The 23272-nt window shown below is 36.8% G+C and overlaps 1 protein-coding gene across 1 annotated transcript in view; it reads right to left on the bottom strand.

Moving 5' to 3' along the window:
• The window catches only part of GPR158 (G protein-coupled receptor 158), a 425723-nt gene that overhangs the window by 20900 nt on the left and 381551 nt on the right, over positions 1–23272 (bottom strand). Inside the window, exon 7 of the mRNA XM_046014062.1 lies at positions 13230–13468. Coding sequence (XP_045870018.1) covers positions 13230–13468 — 239 coding nt within the window. The remainder of the gene's footprint in view (positions 1–13229; positions 13469–23272) is intronic.

Genomic DNA, 23272 nt, shown 5'->3' with positions numbered 1-23272 from the left:
CTGTGTAGTAATACCAAGGAATACTGTTGTTAATCATCTGAACTGTACAGGTCACACAGTGACTTGACGGTTCTATTCTGGTCCCCACTCACCGCGAGGGAGCTCTCCGAGGCAAGAACTGCTGTGAATGGTCACACATTTGCATGTTGGCTTTTCTTTATTGCTTCCTTTCACATGTTTCTAGAATTTGGATCAAGTTTTTCACAATGTCCACTGCATCTTGAGAGGGAAAGTTAGAAACGGTATATTTTCTTCCCTCTGTCCTAGGCATGGGCACTTAAGATTTTTTAAGTCTGATGTGGGGTGACAGAAATTTAGTGAAATTCAGACACTTCCCAGCTTATGGACACACAATCAAGATCATGAATGTAAGAAGGGCTCACAAAGACAAGAGTGGGGACCACTCAGGGGACAGGGTTAGTGACGGGGCAGCGAGTTCAGTCTTCTAGTAACATTCTTCTGTTTCCCTCTCCTGGTCGTTGGCCTCTGTGTTGTTTGAGGAGGGAGCCGGAATTGGGATTATTTGTTACCATTTAAAAAATACATTTAAAATTGTCAATCTTTTTTAAAGACTGACAGCATTGGCAATTTGCTTTTGCTTTGGCAACCTCTCTAGATTTACACATACTTTTTGAAGGACTAGCTTGCATGGTTTTAGGATGATTATAGTGGGGGTTAAATTTCTGTTTGTTTATATTCTGCCTTTGGGGAAAATTATTTTACTTCTTTGAGATGTAGTTCTTTATATGACCTTAAAGGGCAAAGAGAGAATAAAATATTTTATACATTAATTTTATTCTTAGAACATCATTTTCTCTTTTGGAAGTTAAAAAAAAACTAACTTCCTCGTTCAATTTCTAGCTTATAAAATCTTTGAGACAATTTTGCTGAGTTAGGCTTGGCTCAGGATCTTGCTTGATAACTGAGTGGCAGATTTACACGCTCATACAAATCTGCCTTTTTCCTGGCCAAGCGATCTCTTTCTTATTTAATATATCCCAGAGTTCTGACTACTTTGGGGAATGGGTCTCAGTGAGTAGAAACTGAAAACCCACACACTTTTCTCCTCCTAAGTAATCTAATCTCAGAGGAAATGGTAGCGCCCAGCTCTCTATAATCACTAAGGAATCGGAATGCTTGGAGCTGTAAGAACACGCAGAGACCCTCAGTCCATGTGGACTAACAGCTTGTTGTTTGAACTATGACAGTCATTTTAATAAAAGGAAAAGATCTGCCAAAATCTTCTTGACAACTGAGTTGATCTATAGAATATTACTCTTCAAGCAACAGAAGATGGCTTTTTCCCCCTCCTTTTCTTTTTAATTTAATTTTTTTCAGTGTTCCAAAATTCATTGTTTGTGCACCATATCCAGTGTTCCATGCAATACGTGCCCTCCATAATACCCACCACCAGGCTCACCCAACCCCCACCCCTCTTCCCCTCCAAAACCCTCAGTTTGTTTCTCAGAGTCCACAGTCTCTCATGGTTTGTCTCCCTCTCCCGATTTCCCCCCACGCACTTCTCTCCATCTCTCAATGTCTTCGGTGTTATTCCTTATGCTCCACAAGTAAGTGAAACTGTATGATAACTGACTCTCTCTGCTTGACTTATTTCACTCAGCACAATCTCCTCCAATCATGTCTATGTTGATGCAAAAGTTGGGTATTCACCCTTTTTGATGGAGGCATAATACTCCATTGTATATATGGACCATATCTTCTTTATCCATTTGTTTATTGAAGGGCATCCTGGTTCTTTCCACAGTTTGTCGATTGTGGCCATTGCTGCTATGAACATCGGGGTACAGATGGCCCTTCTTTTCACTCCATCTGTATCTTCGGGGTAAATACCCAGTAGTGCAATTGCAGGGTCATAGGGTAGCTCTATTTTTAATTTCTTAAGGAATCTCCATACTGTTTTTCAAAGTGGCTGCACCAACTTGCATTCCAACCAATAGTGTAAGAGAGTTACCCTTTCTCCACAACCTCTCCAACACTTGTTGTTTACTGTCTTGTTGATTTTGACCATTATAACTGGTGTAAGGTGGTATCTCAATGTGGTTTTGGTTTGATTCTCCCTGATGGCTAACGATGATGAACTCATGGTACTAGCCAAAAACAGACACATAGACCAGTGGAACAGAGTAGAGAGCCCAGATATGGACCCTCAACTCTATGGCCAAATAATCTTCAAAAAAGCAGGAAAAAAATATACAGTAGAAAAAAGACAGTCTCTTCAATAAATGGTGCTGGGAAAATTGGACAGCTACATGTAGAAGAATGAAACCCAAGCATTCTCTTACACTATACACAAAGATAAACTCAAAATGGATAAAAGACCTCAGTGTGAGGCAGGAATCCATCCAAATCCTAGAGGAGAACATAGGCAGTAACCTCTTTGACAGAGGCCACAGCAGCTTCTTTGAAGATATGTCTCCAAAGGCAAAGGAAACAAAAGCGAAAATGAATTTTTGGGACTTCATCAAGTTGAAATGATTCCATATAAATGTTTAACACTCGAGGTCTTTCTAGATTTGTTCACCTTGGGGGATGATCTTTCTACCTCTAGTACATGAATGCTGGTTCCATTCCCAAGATTAGGAAGATTTCCATGGAGAAATTGTTCAACTCTATCTTCTAGTCTTCTTTCTTTCTCCTCCCCCTCAGGGATGCCAATGATTCTGATGTTGGAACATTTCATGGTGTCATTTATTTCCCTAATTCTGTTTTCATGACTTCTAAGCTGTATGTTCCAGGCCTCCTCCTGATCATTTTTTCTCTATCACTTTGTCCTCTAGATCACTAATTCTATCTTCTGCCTTGGTTACCCTAGCTGTTAGAGAATTTAGATTAGACTGGATCTCATTGATAGCATTTTTAACTTCTTCCTGGGTGGCTTTCACTTCTGCCCTAATTGATTCCTTGTTGTCATTAATGGTTTTCTCCAACCTAGCCATTGCCTGGATAGTTGTTACCCTGAATTCCCTTTCTGACATACTGTTTATGTCCAATCCAATAGCTCTGATGGAGAGGGCAGTCTCTGAATTTTTCCTCTGTTGGGTGTTCCTCCTCCTAGTCATTTTGGTGAGAGGTGGTTGAGGGGATGTGTAGCTGAAAATATCAACCATGATCGAGGCAAGGTGCACCCTGGAAAGTTTCAGAGCAATCGGAAGTCACCACCAAAAAGAAAAAAAAAAGAAAAAAAGAGAGAGAGAAAGAGAGATGGAAAAAAAAAGAGAAGACCCAGCCAGATGGGCCCCAAAGGCAAGATTTTTAAGGTATACAAATAAAAATGGACAAAGAAAAAGACCAAGAAAAGTAAATGACAAGAAAAAAAAAAAAAAAACCAGCCAAAATGAACCCCAAGGATGAGATTTATATAATACCAGAACAAAAACAAATACATAGAAACACTGACAGAAGAAAAAGATGGGAGGGTGGTTATAAATCCTTGATGTGGGCGAGGAAGGTTATTTTGATTCTTCCTGGGTGTATCTTGGAATCTTTGTTAAAGGAGTCAACTTTCTAGAGATAAAGGGAAATTAAAACTTGTTTATATATAGGGGTAGTATTGATTAGGGAAAGAGGATTACCTTGAAGGTTATATCTATATGTATATTAAAAAAATAATAAAATAGAAAAGAAAAAGAAAAATATAGGTATATGTATGAAAAAAATTCAAGTTAAAAGGTTATTATGGAATATGCTGTATTACATTCTAGCTATAATGGGAAGTAGGTTAAAAAAATTAAAAAGAACAAGAATAGAATGAATTAAAAATAAAAGTTGTATCTATGAAATATACAGGTTTTAGGGCAATACCGTGAGCTTAATATATTGTTTTCCCCTGATATTGGGTTTCTACAATTTTATGGGGACTCTGTGGTGGGTGTTCTCTTTCTTTTGGTTGGTTTTCTGGGGGAGGGGCCTGCCGCATTGTTTTCAGTCAGTCTTGTTTGGGTTGAGTCCTCCAGCTCCCCATTAAGGGGCTGGGCTCTGTGGAAACCGGTTTTTCAGGCTTTTGTTCTCTGGAGGTTTTTTCCTTTGGAGGCTTTTTGCTGCTTTTTGGAGGTTTAGTGGAAAGCAAACTGCACCGAAACCTCCGCCTCAGAGAGAAGCCTCAGTCTGCTCCCCCCTGGGTGGGCCAGAACACACAGACTTCCCCTCTGCAAACTCCGCTGAGCTGTGCAACCTCCCACAGGTGGTTCTCACCCCTAGCAACCGTCTCAGGGGTTGCCCGAAGTGCCTGCTTGTCCCTGCACCCCCATGCCAAAACCACGAGTGATACTGGTCCAGGGAGCCTGCTTCTGGTGGCTGTCTCTGCGGGGACTGCTGTCTGGGGTAGTTCTTTCAAGTCCTGGGCATGTTCAGACTCTCAGTGGGTCACGACTAGTGGCCACACAGAGCATCTCAGGTGCGGGTGGGGAGTACGGTTCAGACCCTGGTCGTGAAGTGAGCACAGAGTGCTAAAGGCTGTGGTTCTAAAGAGTACCCATCTGACTCCCTCAAGCCGATCAAACTTGGGGGCTCCAGGACCAGGACTGCACTCTCTCAGGCACGGGTGGTCGCCAGTGGTGGCCTACCTGGGTCCCTGGGCTTAGGTCCATGCCTGTGACTGCCCGATTCCACCAGCTGCCCTTTAAGATTTTTGCCCTTTTTGAGTGCTTTTAACTAGACTCCAAGTCAATGCTGGTCCCCAATCACAGGGCAATTTCATATTGGGGTATTGCTTTCCAAAGGGTTGCTTCAGGTGGCTCCCTCCCCCTTCTCTTTATCCTCTGATATCAGTCCTATCGTTCCAAGTATGCTTTTTACCTCGCCACTGGCTTCTTCTGCCCCCATAGAGATCCAGACGTGTATAATCCTACATCTCAGGCTGGTTTCATGGGTGTTCAGAGCGTTCTGGTAGACAATTAGCTCACTTCAGGGGACCAGTTGTAACACGGTCTCCTACTTTTCTGCCATCTTATCCCCCATCCCCTTTTTTTCCCTCCTTAAAGTTGCTGCGCCCCCCCACCTTTAAAATCCCAGGGTTCCACCAGGGAGCTGAAACTCACAGAAGAAACTGTGATGGCCACAGATATCTTAGTTACTCTTGCTCCATGCCCTTCAGGACCTGTCCCAAAATAATGCCCAGCTCTTTCACAAAATTCAACTTCCAAAAAGAAAAGTGGCATTGTAAGGATAAAATTAAGATACAGGAAAATTTGTCCTATCAGCCCTGTAGCATCATATAAATAAATGCTCCTCAAAGATGCAAAATATTTTTCAAAAGAGGTGGTATATAAATAAATACGGAAATAACTCCCACTTCACTCTTTCTAAAAACACTCAAGCAGGACCACCCACAAGTATGTGCAAGTTTCTAGCAATGTAGCCCAAGTCAAGGCAAATAAACTGTCTATGTGGTCAGGATTTTATCCTTTGATTGAAATTAAAAGCACTTTTTTGAAGTGGTAACAAGTGATGCAGTATGGATTAAGACATACAGTACAACAGGATAAAAGAAGATGTATGTAAATGAAGCTACATCATGAACATTAATCTAAGTCAGATGAAGAGGAAGTCTAATCTATTTTCCCTCACACTCATTAAACGGTGCTTATATTCCATTTCACCTGTCATAAGACAGCCTAAACTTCTAGGGTAATTAAATATTTAAATCCTTAGAAACAATTGCTATTTTGGAATTTTCCTACATAACTCAGTAAGACAGTTACTGTAGTCTTCTTGCTTCCTTCTAAACAGCAGCATACGACTAATTAAATTACCAAACATATGGCCTTGTATGTTTAAAATACTATACCAGGAAGGAAGAGAACAAAGAAGAGCATGTGAATGAGAGGGAAAGCAATGATTATGGTTTCTGCAGTGAACTCATTCCATGTGAAATTCATCTAAATGAATTAGAACTTTTAAAGAGTGGATGAATCAATATTGGGATTCCCTTAAACAACTAAATATTTAAAAATTCCCAAATGGAATGTGAACCCAAGCCGGTCACACCTGTTTGATTATTGCTAGACTCTTCTGTATGTCTTTCTTTCAAAGTCAGTGAATAAAATATGTAACAAGAAATGTCAAGCTCTAAGAAGTTTCCCACAAGATACTTCATGCACTGGACTTTTCACAACTATGAAGACATGGGCAATTTATAAAAGAGTCTTAATTTATAAAAGAGTCCTTGTCAGGGAATAGTTAGGCCATAACAGTGATACAGAAAGATACAGAGAATACGAGAAGGTAAACAGAAACCTGGATAGAACTTTTTGTATATATTCTTGTGCTCGGTTCAGGAAGGCAGCAAAATAGCTTTATTCTCAATTATGTTCCTTTAAAATCATGTTGGATTATCATCACCTAACTTCTAAAAGTAACCTAGGAAACATTTCTGCGCTTGCCTAGATCTGAACTAAAGTCTGAGGCAGGGATTTAGCCGTGGAGTGGAAGTTCCCCCATGTCCTTGACGTTACCATCTATTCGTCCCCTTTTGGCCTTGTTGTTTCTTGTAGGTAAAATAAGAACCTGCTCACTCATTCTAACTTCTCTTGGTTTCTGGTACTGTTTCACTATCATCAGTCTATCTTCTGATTGTGTAGTCAGAAACTGCCTGCTAACCAACAAAAGAATGAACTCCATTGTATCACCCTATTAAATTTATGTATTCCAAATGTGGAAGCCCCATATTGGAGGACCCTGCCTGTAAGGGCTAAATCCAGGTGGTCTTCCTTACGCTGGGGTGACATCATGAAGGGAATTCAGGCATGAGAAGTTAATTTTACTCATTTGTCAAGTTTTTACCAACACATTAGGAAACTCCTAGGGTAACAGAGTTTTAACTTTTTAGCCATGAAAAACTTTATTGCTATTGTGCAAAATCCTGAACATGCACGACTAACTACCAACTTATTAAATAGAATAAGTAGATTCAGAAAAAAAAAAAATCTGAGAATCTGCTACCAGCATTTTTAGATATTTATTTGCTTTCTCCATTAATTTAGAAGAGTGTTTCTCAGTTCCAACTCCCTTATTCTTTACATAGCTCTTAAAGGATGGTGAAATAATAAAAATTTTTCTCAAGAGCACATCAGTTTCATTCAAATGCATTATGTAATATTTTGAAAATTGTAATTCCGATTTATTATGCCAAACTGATACCAATGTCTTACTTTTGACTGTTGGACAAGTCAGAGGTAGAATTTCATAAAAGTGCTATGGACTGGCAATTTAGTTTCTTTTCTTTTCTTTTTTTTAAGATTTTATTTATTTTTTTGACACAGAGAGAGAGAGAGAGAGAGAGAGAGAGCACAAGCAGGGGGAGTGGCAGGCACAAGGAGAAGGAGAAGCATGCTCCCCACAGAGCAGGGGGAACTTGATGTGGGACTTGAACTCAGGACCCTGGGATCATGACCTGAGCAGAAAGCAGTGGACTTAACCAACTGAGCCACCCAGGTGCCTGCTAATTTAGTTTCTTTAACTTTCTCAAAAATACTTTCCAAAATATGAACGTATACTTCACCATTAAAATGAATGTGGGGACAATTGTGTAACTCCTGGAATTCTAACTTTAACATGTTTCCTCACACTGGTCTAATTCTGACCATAGAAAGTATTATAAGATAGAGGGAGCTGAGCTCATCCTTTATTCTTTCAGCAAATGTTTATCAAGAGCTGACAGATACTTTACTAGTTGTCAGGGATATAGTGAGAACAATCTAGGTAATGTCACTGAGGAGTGTTAGGGCTACTAAGTTAGGAGAGAAACAAAAGCAGATATAAGACTATGAATGGTAGGCAGTGTACTTAAAAATACTCAGAAAAATTCATTATAGATGATTTTCAAAGATGTATGGCAGCTTAAGTCTTTACAGGAACTCTAGTCTAGAAATATTCTGGAACATTCACATTTTGAAGTTCATTCTCCACCAGATTAAAAAAAAAAATCAGTAAAAAACTCCCAGACTACCGGGCCTGTAAAACACTGCCCCATGTTCACCTGTCTTTTATAGTCTCAACGTTTACACCTTTATCTGTTTTCCATTAAAGCTGACCTCACAAACTTTTATATAGGATGAACCTGATAATTGAAAATTATAAATATATATATAAGTAACAGTAGGATCATGAATGTCAACTTTTTCCCCTTTCTATGTTTTCACACATTTCTTCGAAGAAGAAACGGAGTCTCATAGAGGTTTGGAGGTTTTTCCAAGCAGTTTCTAAACCTGATTCCTATCTGAGACACTTGGGGTAGGCAAATCACTTGTCTGAGCAGCTCTGGAGGTGCCCCCTGCCATAAGCAAAACAGAAGAGAACCATCCTTTACATTTCTGACCCATGTTTCTAAACAGGGTTCAACTTCGGTGGGAAGACTAGTACTGCACCCTTTCAAATGGTTCTTCAATTTGTATTTAAAAAAAAAAAAATAGATCCTTTTTGGCAGGTAAAGCTAATCCAGAATGCATGTTTATAAATATATGAACAATCACTTTCTCTTTTTTTCTAAATTGACTCCCGTCACTAACGTGAGTATACAGAGCTTCCAGACAAAGATTGTCCACAACCTCAAGATAAAACCTGTCCATTGCTTCCCCGCAGCCTGTCCCCTATGTTGAAACATTTCCATTTAGGAAATGGAATAATTTAGCTTTTGGGACAGGTTTCTTCTTGGCTGACTGAAGATACAAGAATTTCTTCTTAAATAACAGTCTGAGTATAAAAAAAAAATCTAAGGGCAAACATGCTACTTATAGAAATATGTAAAGAGAACTGAAAAGAAGCATCTGCCGCACATTAGAAAACATTAAATTAAGAGAGGTTAAATATAGAATATCGAGTGTTACATGCACTAGAAATAAAAATGAAAGATTCGTGGAAGATAAAGAAATGGAACTGCTGTAGGGTAGTGTGAAAAAAAAAATCACAGCAACCACATGGCTCTGATTTTTTAAGACAGTCCTCATTTAAAATATTTGTTCCTGTTGTTAGATCATGTGTCTCGACTTTTCTTTAGAGAAATGTGTCACTGCAGGAAAAGGGTATTATCGAAATGAAGGTGTTCCGGGAGTTTATCGGATGCAAACAGTGCGTGGAGATGAGAAAACCGCCGCCACCACCTCCATCTAACTTCCTCTCACCTCTTGGTCTCTCTGCCCGTTATCACTAGTCTTTTATTTTCTGAGACCCAAATGTTCTTGAACACCCACGGGAGTATTAGTTTAACTAATGCCTGCCTTTCAAGTTTTGCTACTTTTATCTCACTCCTAAAGCCTTGACCTAGATCTTCCCATCATAATAATCCATCTCCCCTCTTAGCTTCTCCCTCTCTTCTTACATTAACTGAGACCGGCTTATTGTCCAAGGAACTGCATTCCCGGTAGCCATCTCAAGCTATGGACCTCAAGCTAGTCTCTCTTGTCCTACCCATCCCAGACTCCTCAGGAAGGTGGGCTTAGTCCTCCTTGCTCTTTGTGCACCCCTTACTCTGGTATGATCCAGAAGTACTTGTATTAAAAAATGCCTACTTTTTTCATAGTTTCATCCTTGCTAGTGGAAAAATTTGCTACCTGGTAAGCTGTGTCTCTGGAGGAAAACAGAATTTAAGGGCAGTAAAGCACGATAAAAATAGTTGATGACTCTAAATGCTATTGCAGACAGAGTAGTTAAATAATCTAAGAGAGAAAGTTGTGGTCAGAATGGAATTTTTTTAATGAGAGATCTGGGAGGTAGGGGCGCTTCAGATGATGGGAAAGTCATATAAACTGAGAAAGGCCTGGAGATAAGGAGTTTAATGCTGGGTGAGTGTGGCACAGGTAAGAAGTATTTAGGTAATGGCGGGGGGGGGGGGGTGTGGATAAGAATGGGTAGGAATATGGAAAGATTTATAGATATGTAGACAAGAATTGGAAGACAACTGATGCCTGATTGCTACCTTACTTTTTTAAGTGAAAAGAAGAACATGGATAGTTTGGAGGTGTGAAGAGGGGATACACTACATCATTTGAAAAATCTTCTAGTGACTGATGAGAGAAACAGTATTACGGAGTGCCCAGAGCACAGCTGAGATAGGTGATGTAAGCTCATCTGATTACTTCCTCTGAGTCAGTAGTTCTACACTTTAGAATAGCATCAGAATTACCTACAGCGTGTGTTAAACACAGACTCCTGGGCCCCACTACCCTGGTGTCTGACTAGGTAAGTCTGAGATGGCCCCAGAATGTACATTTCTCACAGGTTCCCAGGAGTTGCTGCTGCGTTGGTTCTGAGACCACATGTTTGAGAATCACTGCCCTTTCTCCATTCTAATGATTCTTCTTTCCAAACCCATGAATTTGAGGTGTGTGTGTGCGTGTGTGTGTAACATATAACATATATACCATACAGATATACATACACACACGTATATACATATAACATATATACCACACAGATACTATATGTGTGTACTATATATACACACATATGTGTATATATATATATCTTCTTTTTTTTTAAAGATTTTATTTATTTATTTGACAGAGAGATCACAAGTAGGCAGAGAGGCAGGTAGAGAGAGAGGAGGAAGCAGGCTCCCTGCCCAGCAGAGAGCCCCATGCGGGGCTCGATCCCAGGACCCTGAGATCATGACCTGAGCCGAAGGCAGAGGCTTAACCCACTGAGTCACCCAGGCGCCCCTATATATATATCTTCTAAAGGCAATCTAGATTGACCTTCCTAGACTGACCTTACTGATTCGTCACATCACATTCCTAGTTCTCCAAATTCCTCTAACAGGTTTTCAAGACTCAATAAACTTAACTATCCAGAATTAATCACAATGTAGTCCAACATAATCTTTTTTTTAGTTGGGCATTTCCTTCACATTTCATATAAATTCCATCCACTTCCACCACTATTCCTATCAAAGAGAACATTTTCTGTACCACTTTACCTTAACCTAAGTGTTATCCATGGCTCAAAGAACTTCTTTTTAAAGATTCCTAGGTTCTGGTCCAAACTGTTGTCTTCCTTTATTGAACTACTATTATACCCAAAGACTTTACCACATAATTTTGTTTATTAATAATTTTTAATAATTCATTATTTATATAAACCAACAGTAAGCTACTTGATGAGAGGAATAAAAATTTTATACATTTTATATCTCCTGCAAAGTGTTCAACACGTACTAGAGAAATGATAGATACTCAATGGGTCTTGTTTATAGTATGAAACTTTTACTTATATATAAAAAAAGTTTATATAAAATAAATTGAAGGTTACTGGAGCTATATATTCCTATTTATTTCTAAATAGAGATCATAAATCATAAATGTGATTTCCTCCAAAATGTAAAAGAAATTTTAAAAGGTCTTAAATACATCTCAATACCAAGGTGTACAAAATTTCTTTAAAAATGCTAGATAAGGGGGCGCCTGGGTGGCTCAGTGGGTTAGAGCCTCTGCCTTCAGCTCAGGTCATGATCCCAGGGTCCTGGGATCGAGCCCCGCGTCGGGCTCTCTGCTCCATGGAGAGCCTGCTTCCTCCTCTCTCTCTACCTGCCTCTCTGCCTACTTGTAATCTCTGTCAAATAAATAAATAAAATCTTAAAAAAAAAAAAATGCTAGATAAATAGGCCATACTTTCTGCTTGTTTATTTCCTACCCAATGATGCATCATTGTATATTTTTGAGTATTGTAAAACAAATGAAATATGGTAGGCTTTTCTTCACAGTAATATGGGGAAATGATTTTTCCTAGTTTGCTTTATTTGGATTGAACAATGTAAAATAATGTTAGAGGCTTCTACTGAGTAGTAATTTTAAATCTATACAATTTATTTAATTTCATATCTACACTAAAGTCAGAATCAGACTAGTTCTATGTTTTATCTTCTGATATTGGTATCTACTGATATATACCTACTGATAATTTCTGATATCTTCTTTGATATTGATCAAAATAATGATGGTTGGCTTTCCATAGAATCATCATAATCATTTCTTTTACATACTCACATTGCTTTATATATATTATTATAGATATCAGGCCAATAAAATTCCTAAAATATCTTGCCCAGAAAAATATTATTACATTTAAGTTATAAATTAAATATACCTTTTATTAACTTCTAGCAAAATACTAAATGTGAATATTCAACCAACAATTGCCAAATATGGGGGAGACAGAAAATAGGAATTAGACCCATGTGTTTATTTTTGACATCTGCCAAACAAAAAATAAGATTTGTTCTGTGGTGTATTGAGGGGAATGACAACCAAATAACAAAAATTTGTTTTCATTATTTTTCATATCTTTAGAGGCCCGGCTTAAAATAGCCTAATGTTAACAACAGAAATATTCCTACTGATTTCTCTTCCGCATTTTCCAAAAACCAAGGTGCCAGAAAAACCTGTGCTTCTGGCCTAAGACATCATGTGATTCTCCAAGTTCTCCAGCTTCTCGGTCACAGAACTCTAACCAACCCCAGGGAGCGTGGCTTCATTTTTGTGTAACACTGGACCTCCAGATAATTCCTAATAAATTATCTTTAGAAGAACGATAGATCAATTAAGAAGCCTGCAGGGAAAAATCTTTACCCAAAGAGTGCTGTAGATCCTAAGCCTGAATTATCAAAGGACCAAAACTATATAAAAAATACCAGTACGGGGGCGCCTGGGTGGCTCAGTGGGTTAAGGCCTCTGCCTTCGGCTCAGGTCATGATCCCAGGGTCCTGGGATTGAGCCCCACGTCAGGCTCTCTGCTCCGCGGGGAGCCTGCTTCCTCCTCTCTCTCTGCCTGCCTCTCTGCCTAGTTGTGATTTCTCTCTGTCAAATAAATAAAATATTAAAAAAAAAAAAAAACAGTACGGTTTCCCTTTTGCTCCCACCTAAAGAACTAAATCAGAATAGTTACTGCTAATCAAATCGGAATACATTGATAAGATGGAAAACAGAAAGTCTCTGTATACGAAGAAGTTGCTCTTATTTGCTGCATTTCTCCTTCCTGTTTTACTTGATTACATTTTCTCAACAAAGCTACACATCTATATGCCTTTGAAAAAGAATGGAAACTCAGAAAAAGTCTGCATTCCACATGTCATCCTTGTCCTTTTTAGAATATTGTTTCACCCAAACCACATTAGGTGAAATCCCTTTTGGTTTCGTAAAGGATATGGATTCTTAAGGAAGTCTGTTTTAATGTCACTGGAAAAAGGACAGGCCAACCGCACACACCCAGTGACCACATACCGACTGCTGTCATGTAATCCCAGCGCTCGGTGAGGCACATGTTGAAGATGAGGTGATCGGATGTTTGCCCTTGGCCAATAAGTGAAATCTGCCTCTCCAAGTTCTGGCAAACAGACGAAGTCCAGCCAACAAGAAACCAGAATACTACCAGGAGCATTACCGCCAGCATCCTCATGACCCGTCCACCAGTCATATATGGAATCCGCTGGGCTGTTCGCGAAAGAAACACCTTCAAAACCCTGGAAAAGCAAAACACCAACATGTGAAGCAAACTTAACCCTCAGAAAAACTCCATAATATTTTATTTTTACCTGGGTGACATTTAAACCCAGCAAAACTACTTAATGCAGAGTTTTAACATGAAAAAAATCCACAAACAGAATTGCTTATATTTTCACTTAATTTCATTCCAGTTTTTATTTTCCAAGAGCAAAACAAGTATCCTACATTAGATGCCAGGGAGTCAACAGATTTGTATAGGATGGAATTCTTTTGAGTGTGTCTTAATATTTTAAGGACCATGCTCAAGATCTTAAAATGCATAGACAAGATCCATAGACAAGCTTGTTCAAACAGGGTTTCTGAGGAATCAAAAATAGTCCTGAAAATGAGTAGTTGGATTTCACAATATTATACTAAGTCAAAAACTTCCTTGAACAAGTTACTTTTTTACAGTAGGATGACATGAAAGGTATTTTCTGAAAATTATTCTGAATGAGCTCCCTTTGTAATTAATTTAACACATTACCAAAAATCATAATGAAATAAATATGAAAACTATGGTAGAGGTATTTAAATACTGGAGTAACTGAATTAGGAGCACCATACTAAGGAGGAGGTTTGGAATGACCTATAAGAAATCAATTACAAAAATTTTTTTTCTATGTTTGTAATTCAAATGAATAGCCAGGGTTGAGAACTACTGGATTAAGTGATATCTAAGAACTGTGCCATCTTTCTTACTGTGTGAAGACAAAATCCAACCTTACTACAAAGGTCCTTCCTTTTGCCCTTTTCTATAATTTTATCTCCAGAGTATTCTTAGCTGATTTAACTCCCCACTCTCATTCTGATATTTTATGTCACAGAATCGAGTGGTTCCTGATACTATCCATAATCGATTTCCAAAAGGCAAAATAAATTTATTTTCCCAAACTTTCTATTCCCTCACCCACCTCATTCTTTCAAAAAATTTTTATGAAGTACTCCTATGAATTCCTCATAAAAATGACTATAAGGGCGCCTGGGTGGCTCAGTGGGTTAAGTCGCTGCCTTCGGCTCGGGTCATGATCTCAGGGTCCTGGGATCGAGTCCCGCATCGGGCTCTCTGCTTGGCGGCGAGCCTGCTTCCCTCTCTCTCTCTGCCTGCCTCTCTGTCTACTTGTGGTCTTTCTCTGTCAAGTAAATAAATTAAAAAAAAAAGAAATTAAAAAATGACTATAAATCCAGAAATGAAACATACACACTTGAAATAACCTAGATGTATTACACGATTTTTTCTCTCTATATAGATCTTTGGTAGCTCTTCCTGAATCAACACAACACATCAAGCAAAGAAAGTTTTTTATTTTTTTAGCAGATTTTTATTTATTCTTCTTTCCCCTATACTTTTAACTCCATGGTCCTTCAGCTAACACAGAGGATGAAGATATTTAATTCTAAATAAAATACTTATTACCCTTAACTTTTCTGTGAAACAATGTCAGAAAGATATTAGTATAAAATAAAGAGTATAGTAGAGGATCTCTTTACTCTCCATTTAAGTAGTTCACCAGGTTAATGGTTATCCTCCATTCTATGTAGAATATATTGAGTTCTGTCCACGTCATGCTAAATGCCAGCACTGGCACCCAACTTGCTCTCTCTGTCTAGTATGCCCAAACACTTCTGCTCCAACCAGCTGAACTGTCTTTGTCCCCAAATTGTGCCTAGTGTTATCATCTTATATAATTTAACTAAATTATAAATAAAATAATTACATATGACTGTGAAACAAAATGAGACTTATTTGTATAAAGTCTATCTTGAATGCTTTGGAAAGACTGCATATAGGTGAATCATTAAGTTGTTAACTTAGGGGAAAGTGAGGAAACTTTAATATAGTGGGGTGGTCAATAAACATAAAAATCTAGAATGAATCTATACTCAGATTACTTCAAAAATCTTTAGATTTACACTCTTATTTAAAGATTAACATTGTGAACAGTAGATAATGCATTACAGTGATTTATGTTAGAAAGAGAACAATGCACTCCAAATACCAGACTCATAATCAAAGAAGGGGCTTTTTCTCAAAAATATTGGTAAATGAGGGGCACCTGGGCAGCTCAGTCGCTTAAGCATTGATTCCTAATTTTGACTCATGTCATGATCTCAGGTTCCTGGGATTGAGCCCCATGTGGGTTTCCCTGCTCATCACAAGGTCTGCTTGAGGATTTCTCTCCCTCTCCTTCTGCTCCTACCCCCACTCATGTGCACGTGCTTGCTCTCTCTCTCCCTCTCTCTAAAATAATAAAAGAAACCTTTAAAAAATATTGGTAAATAATTATTTGTGCATTTTAAATTATAGTCTCTTACATACTTCTTTAATGCTTTTCTGCTTTAAACAAGTGTATCAATTTATTGGCCAATGACTAATCTTTTTTTTTCAGTATTTAAATTTATTTATTTTTTCAGCTTAACAGTATTCATTGTTTTTGCACCACACCCAGTGCTCCATGCAATATGTGCCCTCTCTATTACCCACCACCTGTTTCCCCAAAGACTAATCTTATAAGAAACCTTCTATTGTAATTAGCAGATCAAAAAATTCAGAGAACCCTTAGAAATAAGAGAAACTTTAAAACAAATTAATGTTTTTGCTTGTGCCAATCTTATTGTCTGTAGGAGAAACTTGCAGCCACTATGTACACATCATTGTTCCTGGATGAATTCTAAATTTTGAATGACTAGGAACTCAAAAGAGGAAACGTGGCCCATTTTTATGGCTTTCTATATTTTGGCTGGGCAGAAAAAAGAATTCTTCTAATTCTAGATATAATTTGAATAACTGAAATGTAAGCATAACAAATTAATATTTATATAGTGACAACCCTATGCTGGGTATCATGCTAGGCAACATGGGGGAATAAGATATAGTTCCAGAAGCTTACAGTTTAACTAGAAATAAGTATGCAAATAACTGCCATATAAAACTGCATCTATTCTATGTTGTATGTACTTAGTCTAGTAAGCTAATAGAATTGGTGGTATTTGATCTGGACTTTGATGAATGCCAACAGAAATAGGGGAAAGTGAAGAAGATATAAGGAGATATTCTAGCTGAAGGAAATCACCTAACAAAGTACAGATCAGGAAATATTAGTTGCATTTTGTAAAGGAAATCTATACGATCCCAGGTTGGTAATCTTTCAGTCAATAAATCCCAATTCTAAGTTATTAGAAATTTTCATGTTTTCCAGATGACCCTCTGGATATTTATTATATATTCTGAGAATTCAAGATTGTCACAGATCCCATTATCTCATTTCCAGAGAGGAATAAACAAAGCAAAATCCCTCATGAGTCTCCCATTGTTGATTTTAACTGGTTTTTGAATCCTGGGAAACTCACTAACACAAGTCTGTACCTCAATGTAAGCATTTCAGGATATTAGTTTTGGTATAACAGAATAAGATGCATTTTTCTAGTGTTTGCCTTAAAATAAAATGAAAATTCTGCCATATCTTTAAAAAAGAAGCTCTTGTTAGTTTATATGGGTTCATTCCTGAGAAACCAACTTCGAGAAAGGAAATCTTCAGATGTGCATTTGTATGAAATACAGCTGTAGGAAAAAAACAAATCATTAAATTTCTTAGATTACTTTTTCTACTATTTTTTTTTCATAGATAAATCTTCAGGCTACCCATCTGTTCAGAGGGTCTCCCTATTTCTGAAGGAAAGCAGTAACATATACAAGAAGACTGCAAGAAATTTCCAGAATTTAATATGAAAAAGCACATTTAAAGACTATATTAAGTTTTCATTATTAGTAGTAGATAAATTCAGAGAAATTGTGTTGAAACAATGAAAAGGACAACCCATGAACTGGCTGTCACTGTATTACATGCCTCTACTTTTTCACTTCCCCTACAGAAATGGGAAGTGAATTTCTGGCTTAAACGCATGAAACTCCACTGTCAGGACTTGTACTTAGGTTATCGATTACCGTCTTCAATTACGTAATTGATATTGTTACTCCTTATGTTAATTGATCTCTCTCCACCTTTCAGCATGGCTAAAGCACTTGGCTTCCATTCTGTTATGTCCTCTTGATTTTCTTCCTCTGCCTCTGTCAGCAACTTTGTAGTCTCTAAAGCAGATTCCTCTTCCCCAGGTTTCCCCTTAAGTGGTAGCATTTCTCAAGGATATCCAAAATGTAGCCCTCTAGATCTATTTCTTGCTCTCTATATTGCACCCAGGGAATTCCATCTTCTCCCTTGTTTCAGTTATCTATGGACTGGAAAGTCCCAAAGCTGGGTCTTAGTTTAGATCTTTCTCCTGAGCTCAAAATCTCTCTACTCAGTGACCTACTAGATATCAACAGGTCCCCAAATTAAATTATCCCTCTCCCCACTCCTTGCTCCTCTAGCCTTCTTTTCTCCTGTGTTACCTGTCTCAGTGACTATTACCATTTAATTGATCAAAGCAGAAACCTAGGAATATACTTTAATTTTTCTCCCTCACCTACATTCCAGACATGTAATGGGTGTTTAGGAATTTAATTTCTACCTCTTAAATATCTTTCAAATCTTTCTTTTTCTTTATCTTCACTGTCCCTATATAGTTCTTGGTCATCAACCTACTCCTACAGTAGCTTCATAATTAGTCTACTTATTGGTATTGTCCACCTTCAATCCACACCTTACACTGAAGCCACAGTGATCACTTTGCTCCCTGATTATAGTCTTTCAGTGGCTCTCCACCCAAATCCTAGCTCCTTAGTATGGTAATAGGCCTTTAAATGTCTTTGAATATTGGTTCTCTCTTGCCTTGGCAGCCTCATCTCTCATCACTCTCCTTTTCCTACAAACCTGCAGGTCCCTGTGAACTATATGCTGGTGTCCTCTGTCTGAACATTGCCCTCAGCTTTCCTCACTGCTCCTCCCTCCCATAATACCAACACCTAATTTACCTAATTCCTATCTATTCTTTCAAGGCTCAGTTTAGATGTTGCTTGCTCTAGGTCAGTGGTTCCTAAACTATTATCATCAACATCATCTGTAAACTTATTAGGAATGCAAATGCAACATCTACCTGCTCTCAGGCTCATTATAATGTAGTAAACATAAATGAATAGGCAATTAAAATTTAATGGTTTGGGGTAATGGTATCAGCAAAAGTAGTAGAATAAAGAATCCCATAAGTCTATCCATCCATAAAAGCCATGAATAAAATGGCAAAAACTTTAGAATCAACTATTTTTGGAATCCTGGAAAAGAATCAAAAGCTTACAGAAACCAGAGGGATGCTTAACAAGAGGAAAAGAGCTGAATCTGAGTAAAAGAGTTTTGTGACATTTTAACATACTGTTCTATCCAGTGTCCTATTTCCCATTCCCCAGGTCAGTGGTGAACGAAAAGACAACATTATGCATTTTTAGGACAAGTAAGTAGTACTAGGCAAACACAATGGATCTTATTCTTAAAAAATTGTGGTTGCTCATTTTGACTTTTCTGGAGGCTCCCTGAAAGACTAGTTCAAAGGGCCTGCCTTTTTTTTTTTTTTTTTAATTCTAGTATTGTTAACATGTGGTGTTATATTACTTTCAGGTGTACAATACAGTGATTCAATAAGTCTATACATTAATCAGTTCTCATCATGACAGGTATACACCTTAATCCCAACATCTATTTTACCCATTCTCCCACCCACCTCCCCTCTGGTAACCATCAGTTTGTTTTCTAGAGTTAAGAGTCTATTTTTGGTGGCTTATCTCTCTCTCTCTCTCTTTTTTTCCTTTACTCATTTATTTTGTTTCTTAAATTCCACATATGCATGAAATCATATGGTATTTGATCGACTTATTTTGCTTAGCATTATAGTCTCTAGCTCCAACCATGTTACTACAAATAGTAAGATTTTATTCTTTTTATGGATGAATAATATTCCATTGTGTGGTGTGTGTGTGTGTGTGTATACACACACACACACACATATATATATATTTTTAACATCTATATCCATTCATCTATTGATGGACACTTGGGTTGCTTCCATAATTTGGCTATTGTAAAAAATGCTGCAATATAGGGGTGCATGTGTCCCTCTGAATTACTGTTTTTGTATTTTTTTGAGTAAGTACTCAATAGTGTGATTACTAGATCATAGGACAGTTCTATTTTTAACCTTTTGAGGAAACTCCATACTGTTTTCCACAGTGACTGTACCAGTCTGCATTCCCACCAATAGTGCAAGATGGTTCTTTTTTCTCCACATTCTCGCCAACATTTGTTGTTTCTTGTATTTCTGATTTTATCCATTCTGACAAGTGTTGAGGTGATATGTCATTGTAGTTTTGACTTGTGTTTTGAAGGGTCTGCTTTATTTCACTCAACTGGAAACATTCCTAAGGCTGGGATCCCTACTTGGGGGTCATCTGACTAAAACAGTTAAAGGCAAATTGGTTGATGTCACTTGGAACAAGAGATAATGGTTAGGACAGAAAACAGACTAAACAAAAAGGAAGAAAGGCTGGGGAATGAGATCTGAGCAAAAAGGGTTTTGAAAAGCTTCCATATATTCCCACATATCTGGAAAGCTGGAAAATACTCAGAAAAGACTTAATAAGGCCTTAAACTTTCATTTCTTGCTGATCTGAGACTCTGCACAAGCAGGAAGTAAAGTCAAAGGCAAAGCTGTAAAGTGCCTGAGTGTTGATGACATGTCCCAACATACACATACACACACAAAGTCCATGTACAAAAAATAAATTTTAAAAAGTTTTTATTTGTTCAAGGCTTTAAGGAAATCTCTGTTAAACCACTAGCTCATCACTAAGTCAACAGAACAGAACAGAGACTCAGTGGCTATATAAAACAAAGATATTACAGAATTAGTTCAGAAAAGCCAGTAAACAAACCAACAGCAGCAACTACAATAAGGAACAACAATAAATGCTGGGGAAGATGAAGAATCTGATTCCAGATTTATCACATTATAATATTCAAAATTTCCAGTTTTCAAAAAAAAAAAAAGAAAGAAAGAAAAAGAAAAAAAATAGGGAAAGAAACAAGTGTGTGCGGCCCACATGAAAAAAATTAAATTAATGGAAACTGTCCCTCAGGACAGCTCAGGCATTATACTTACTAGACAAAGACTTTAACTATATTAAATATGGTCAAAGAGCTAAAAGAAAACCATGCACAAAGAACTAAAGTAAAGAAAGAATGATGTTTAACAACAACAACAAAACAATATCAATAAATAGATAGAAATTATACAAAGGAACCAAACAGAAATTCTGAAGTTGAAAAATACAATAACTGAAATGAATTGAAATAACTGAAATGAAAAATTCTCTAAAAGGATTTAAGTACAGATTCAACCATGTAGAAGAGTCAGTAAATTTGAATATAGGTCAATAGAGATTATATGGTGTGAGGAACAGAAATAAAGATAAAATGAAGAATAATAAACAGAGCCTAAGAGACCTGTGGTACACTATTAAGAATATCAAGATTTGCAAAATGGGAGTTCCAGAAAGGAGAGAAAAAAGTCAATAGGAACATTTGAGGAAATAATGACTGAAACTTCTCAAATTTGACAACAGATTTAAATATACATATTCAAGAAGCTCAAGTAATCAAAGTAAAATAAACTTAAAGAGACTCACATTAAGACACATTATAATCAAACTCTTGAAAGCGAAGATCAAGAGAAAATCTTGAAAGCAACTGGGAAAAGTATCTGCTATATACAAGGGATTCTTAGTAAGATTAAGATCTATTCTTTCATCAGAAATAGGGGAGGTCAGAGAATATGAGATAACATATTCAAGATGCCAAAAGAGAAAAAAATACTGTCAACAAAATTCTGTAACTGGCAAAACTGTCTTTCAAAAATGAAGGAAAAATTAAGTTATTTCCAGATAAATAAAATTGAGAGAGTTCATCACTAATAGATCTGCTCTACAAGAAATATTAAAGGAAGTTCTTCAGGCTGAAATGAAAGATACTAGACTGTAACTGAAATGTACATGAAATAATGAAGAATACAGGTAAAGATAACCACAGAAATAAATATAGAAGTCAGTATTAATATATTTTGGTTTGTAACTGTTCTTTTTTCTTCTATAATTTAAAAGACAACTGTATAAAGTAATAAGTATAAATCTATGTTGATGGGAAAATAATGTTGAGATTATAATTTGTGACATAACATTGTAAAAGGAGGGGCAGAGTGATATATGGCAAAGTTTTTGTATTACTGAAACTAAGTTGGTATTAATTTAAATTGTAATCCCCAGGACAACCATTGAGAAAATAACCATATATAGTAAAAAATGAAAATGGAATAAAAATGAGGGATTAGAAAACATTGATTTATCATGAGAGCAGACAGTAATGGAGCAGTTGAGGAATAAAAATGATAAAAGATATATAAACACAAGTACCAAAATGAAAGAGGTATGTCCTTCCTTATGAGTAATTACATTAAATGCAAATTGGTTAAATTCTCCAACTAAAAGGCAGAGATGGCAGAATAGATTTTAACTAGATCCAACTGTATATTGTCTACAAGAGATTCAGTTTAGACCCAAAGAAACAAATAGGTTAAACTAAACCAATGGAAAAAGATTTCCCATGCAAATAGTGACCAAAAGGGAGCTAGGATGGTTATGTTAATATCAGATAAAAAATACTTTAAGACAAAATATGTTAAAAGAGACAAAGAAAGACATAATTTTAAAATTGCCAATCCATCAAAATATTAATATTTGTAAATACAATGCACCAAACGTCAGAGCCTCAAAATGTATGAAGCAAATATTAATAGTATTGAAGAGAGAAACATAGTTGGTTCTACAATAAGAGTTGGAGATATAAATACTCCGATTTCAACAATAGATAGACTATCTAGACAGAGAATAAGAAAATCAAAGGCTTCAACAACATCATGAGTCACATAGATCTAATAGACATATATAGAACACTCCACCCAACAATAGCAGATTATACATTTTTCTCAAGTGCACAGAGAACACTCTCCAGGATAGATAAAATCAAGCCACAAAAGAAGTCATAATAAATTGAAAAAGATTAAAATCATACAAAGTATTTTCTCTGACCACAGTAGACTGGCATTAAAATTAATAACAGAGGAAATCTAAAAAAATTAACAAATATGTGGAAATTAAGGGGTACATTCATAAAAAAACCAATGAGCTAAAGAAGAAATCGCATAAAAAATTAGAAAACAATCTGAGATAAATAAAAATGAAAACACAACATACCAAAGCTTATGAGTTTTAGCAAATGTGATGTTTAGAGGGAAATTTATAACTGCTAATGCCTGTATTCAAAAGGGAAGAAATGAAATTAATAAATTTCCACTGAAAGAAATTAGAAAATAAAAAGCAAACTGAATCCAAAGAAAGCTGAAGGAAGGAAATAATAAATATTAGAGTGGAATAAGATGAAATGAATAAAGAATAAGCAAACCACAGTTGGTTCATTAAAAGGATAAAAAAATTGACAAACTTTTAGTTATTCTGACAAGGAAAAGAGGGAAAGATTCATGTTACTAGAATCAGGAATGAAGGGAAGACATTACTAGCAACTTTACAGAATAAAAAGGACTATAAGAGAATACTATGAAAAACTGTATACCAAAAAGAAAACCAAAAACAACAACTAGATAACATAAATGGAATGGACTGATTCCTGGAAACATACAAATTGCTTACACTAATTCAAGAAGGAGTAGGATATCTCCAAAGATCTATAATAAGCAAGGGGATTGAATCAGTAATTGAAAACTTTCCAGTAAAAAAAAGATAAGGA

Source organism: Meles meles, chromosome 7 (genome assembly GCF_922984935.1).
Source record: "Meles meles chromosome 7, mMelMel3.1 paternal haplotype, whole genome shotgun sequence".
Taxonomy (NCBI): Eukaryota; Metazoa; Chordata; class Mammalia; order Carnivora; family Mustelidae; genus Meles; species Meles meles.
The sequence above is the reverse complement of the archived record's forward strand: the minus strand, read 5'-3'. Positions and strand labels throughout refer to the sequence as shown.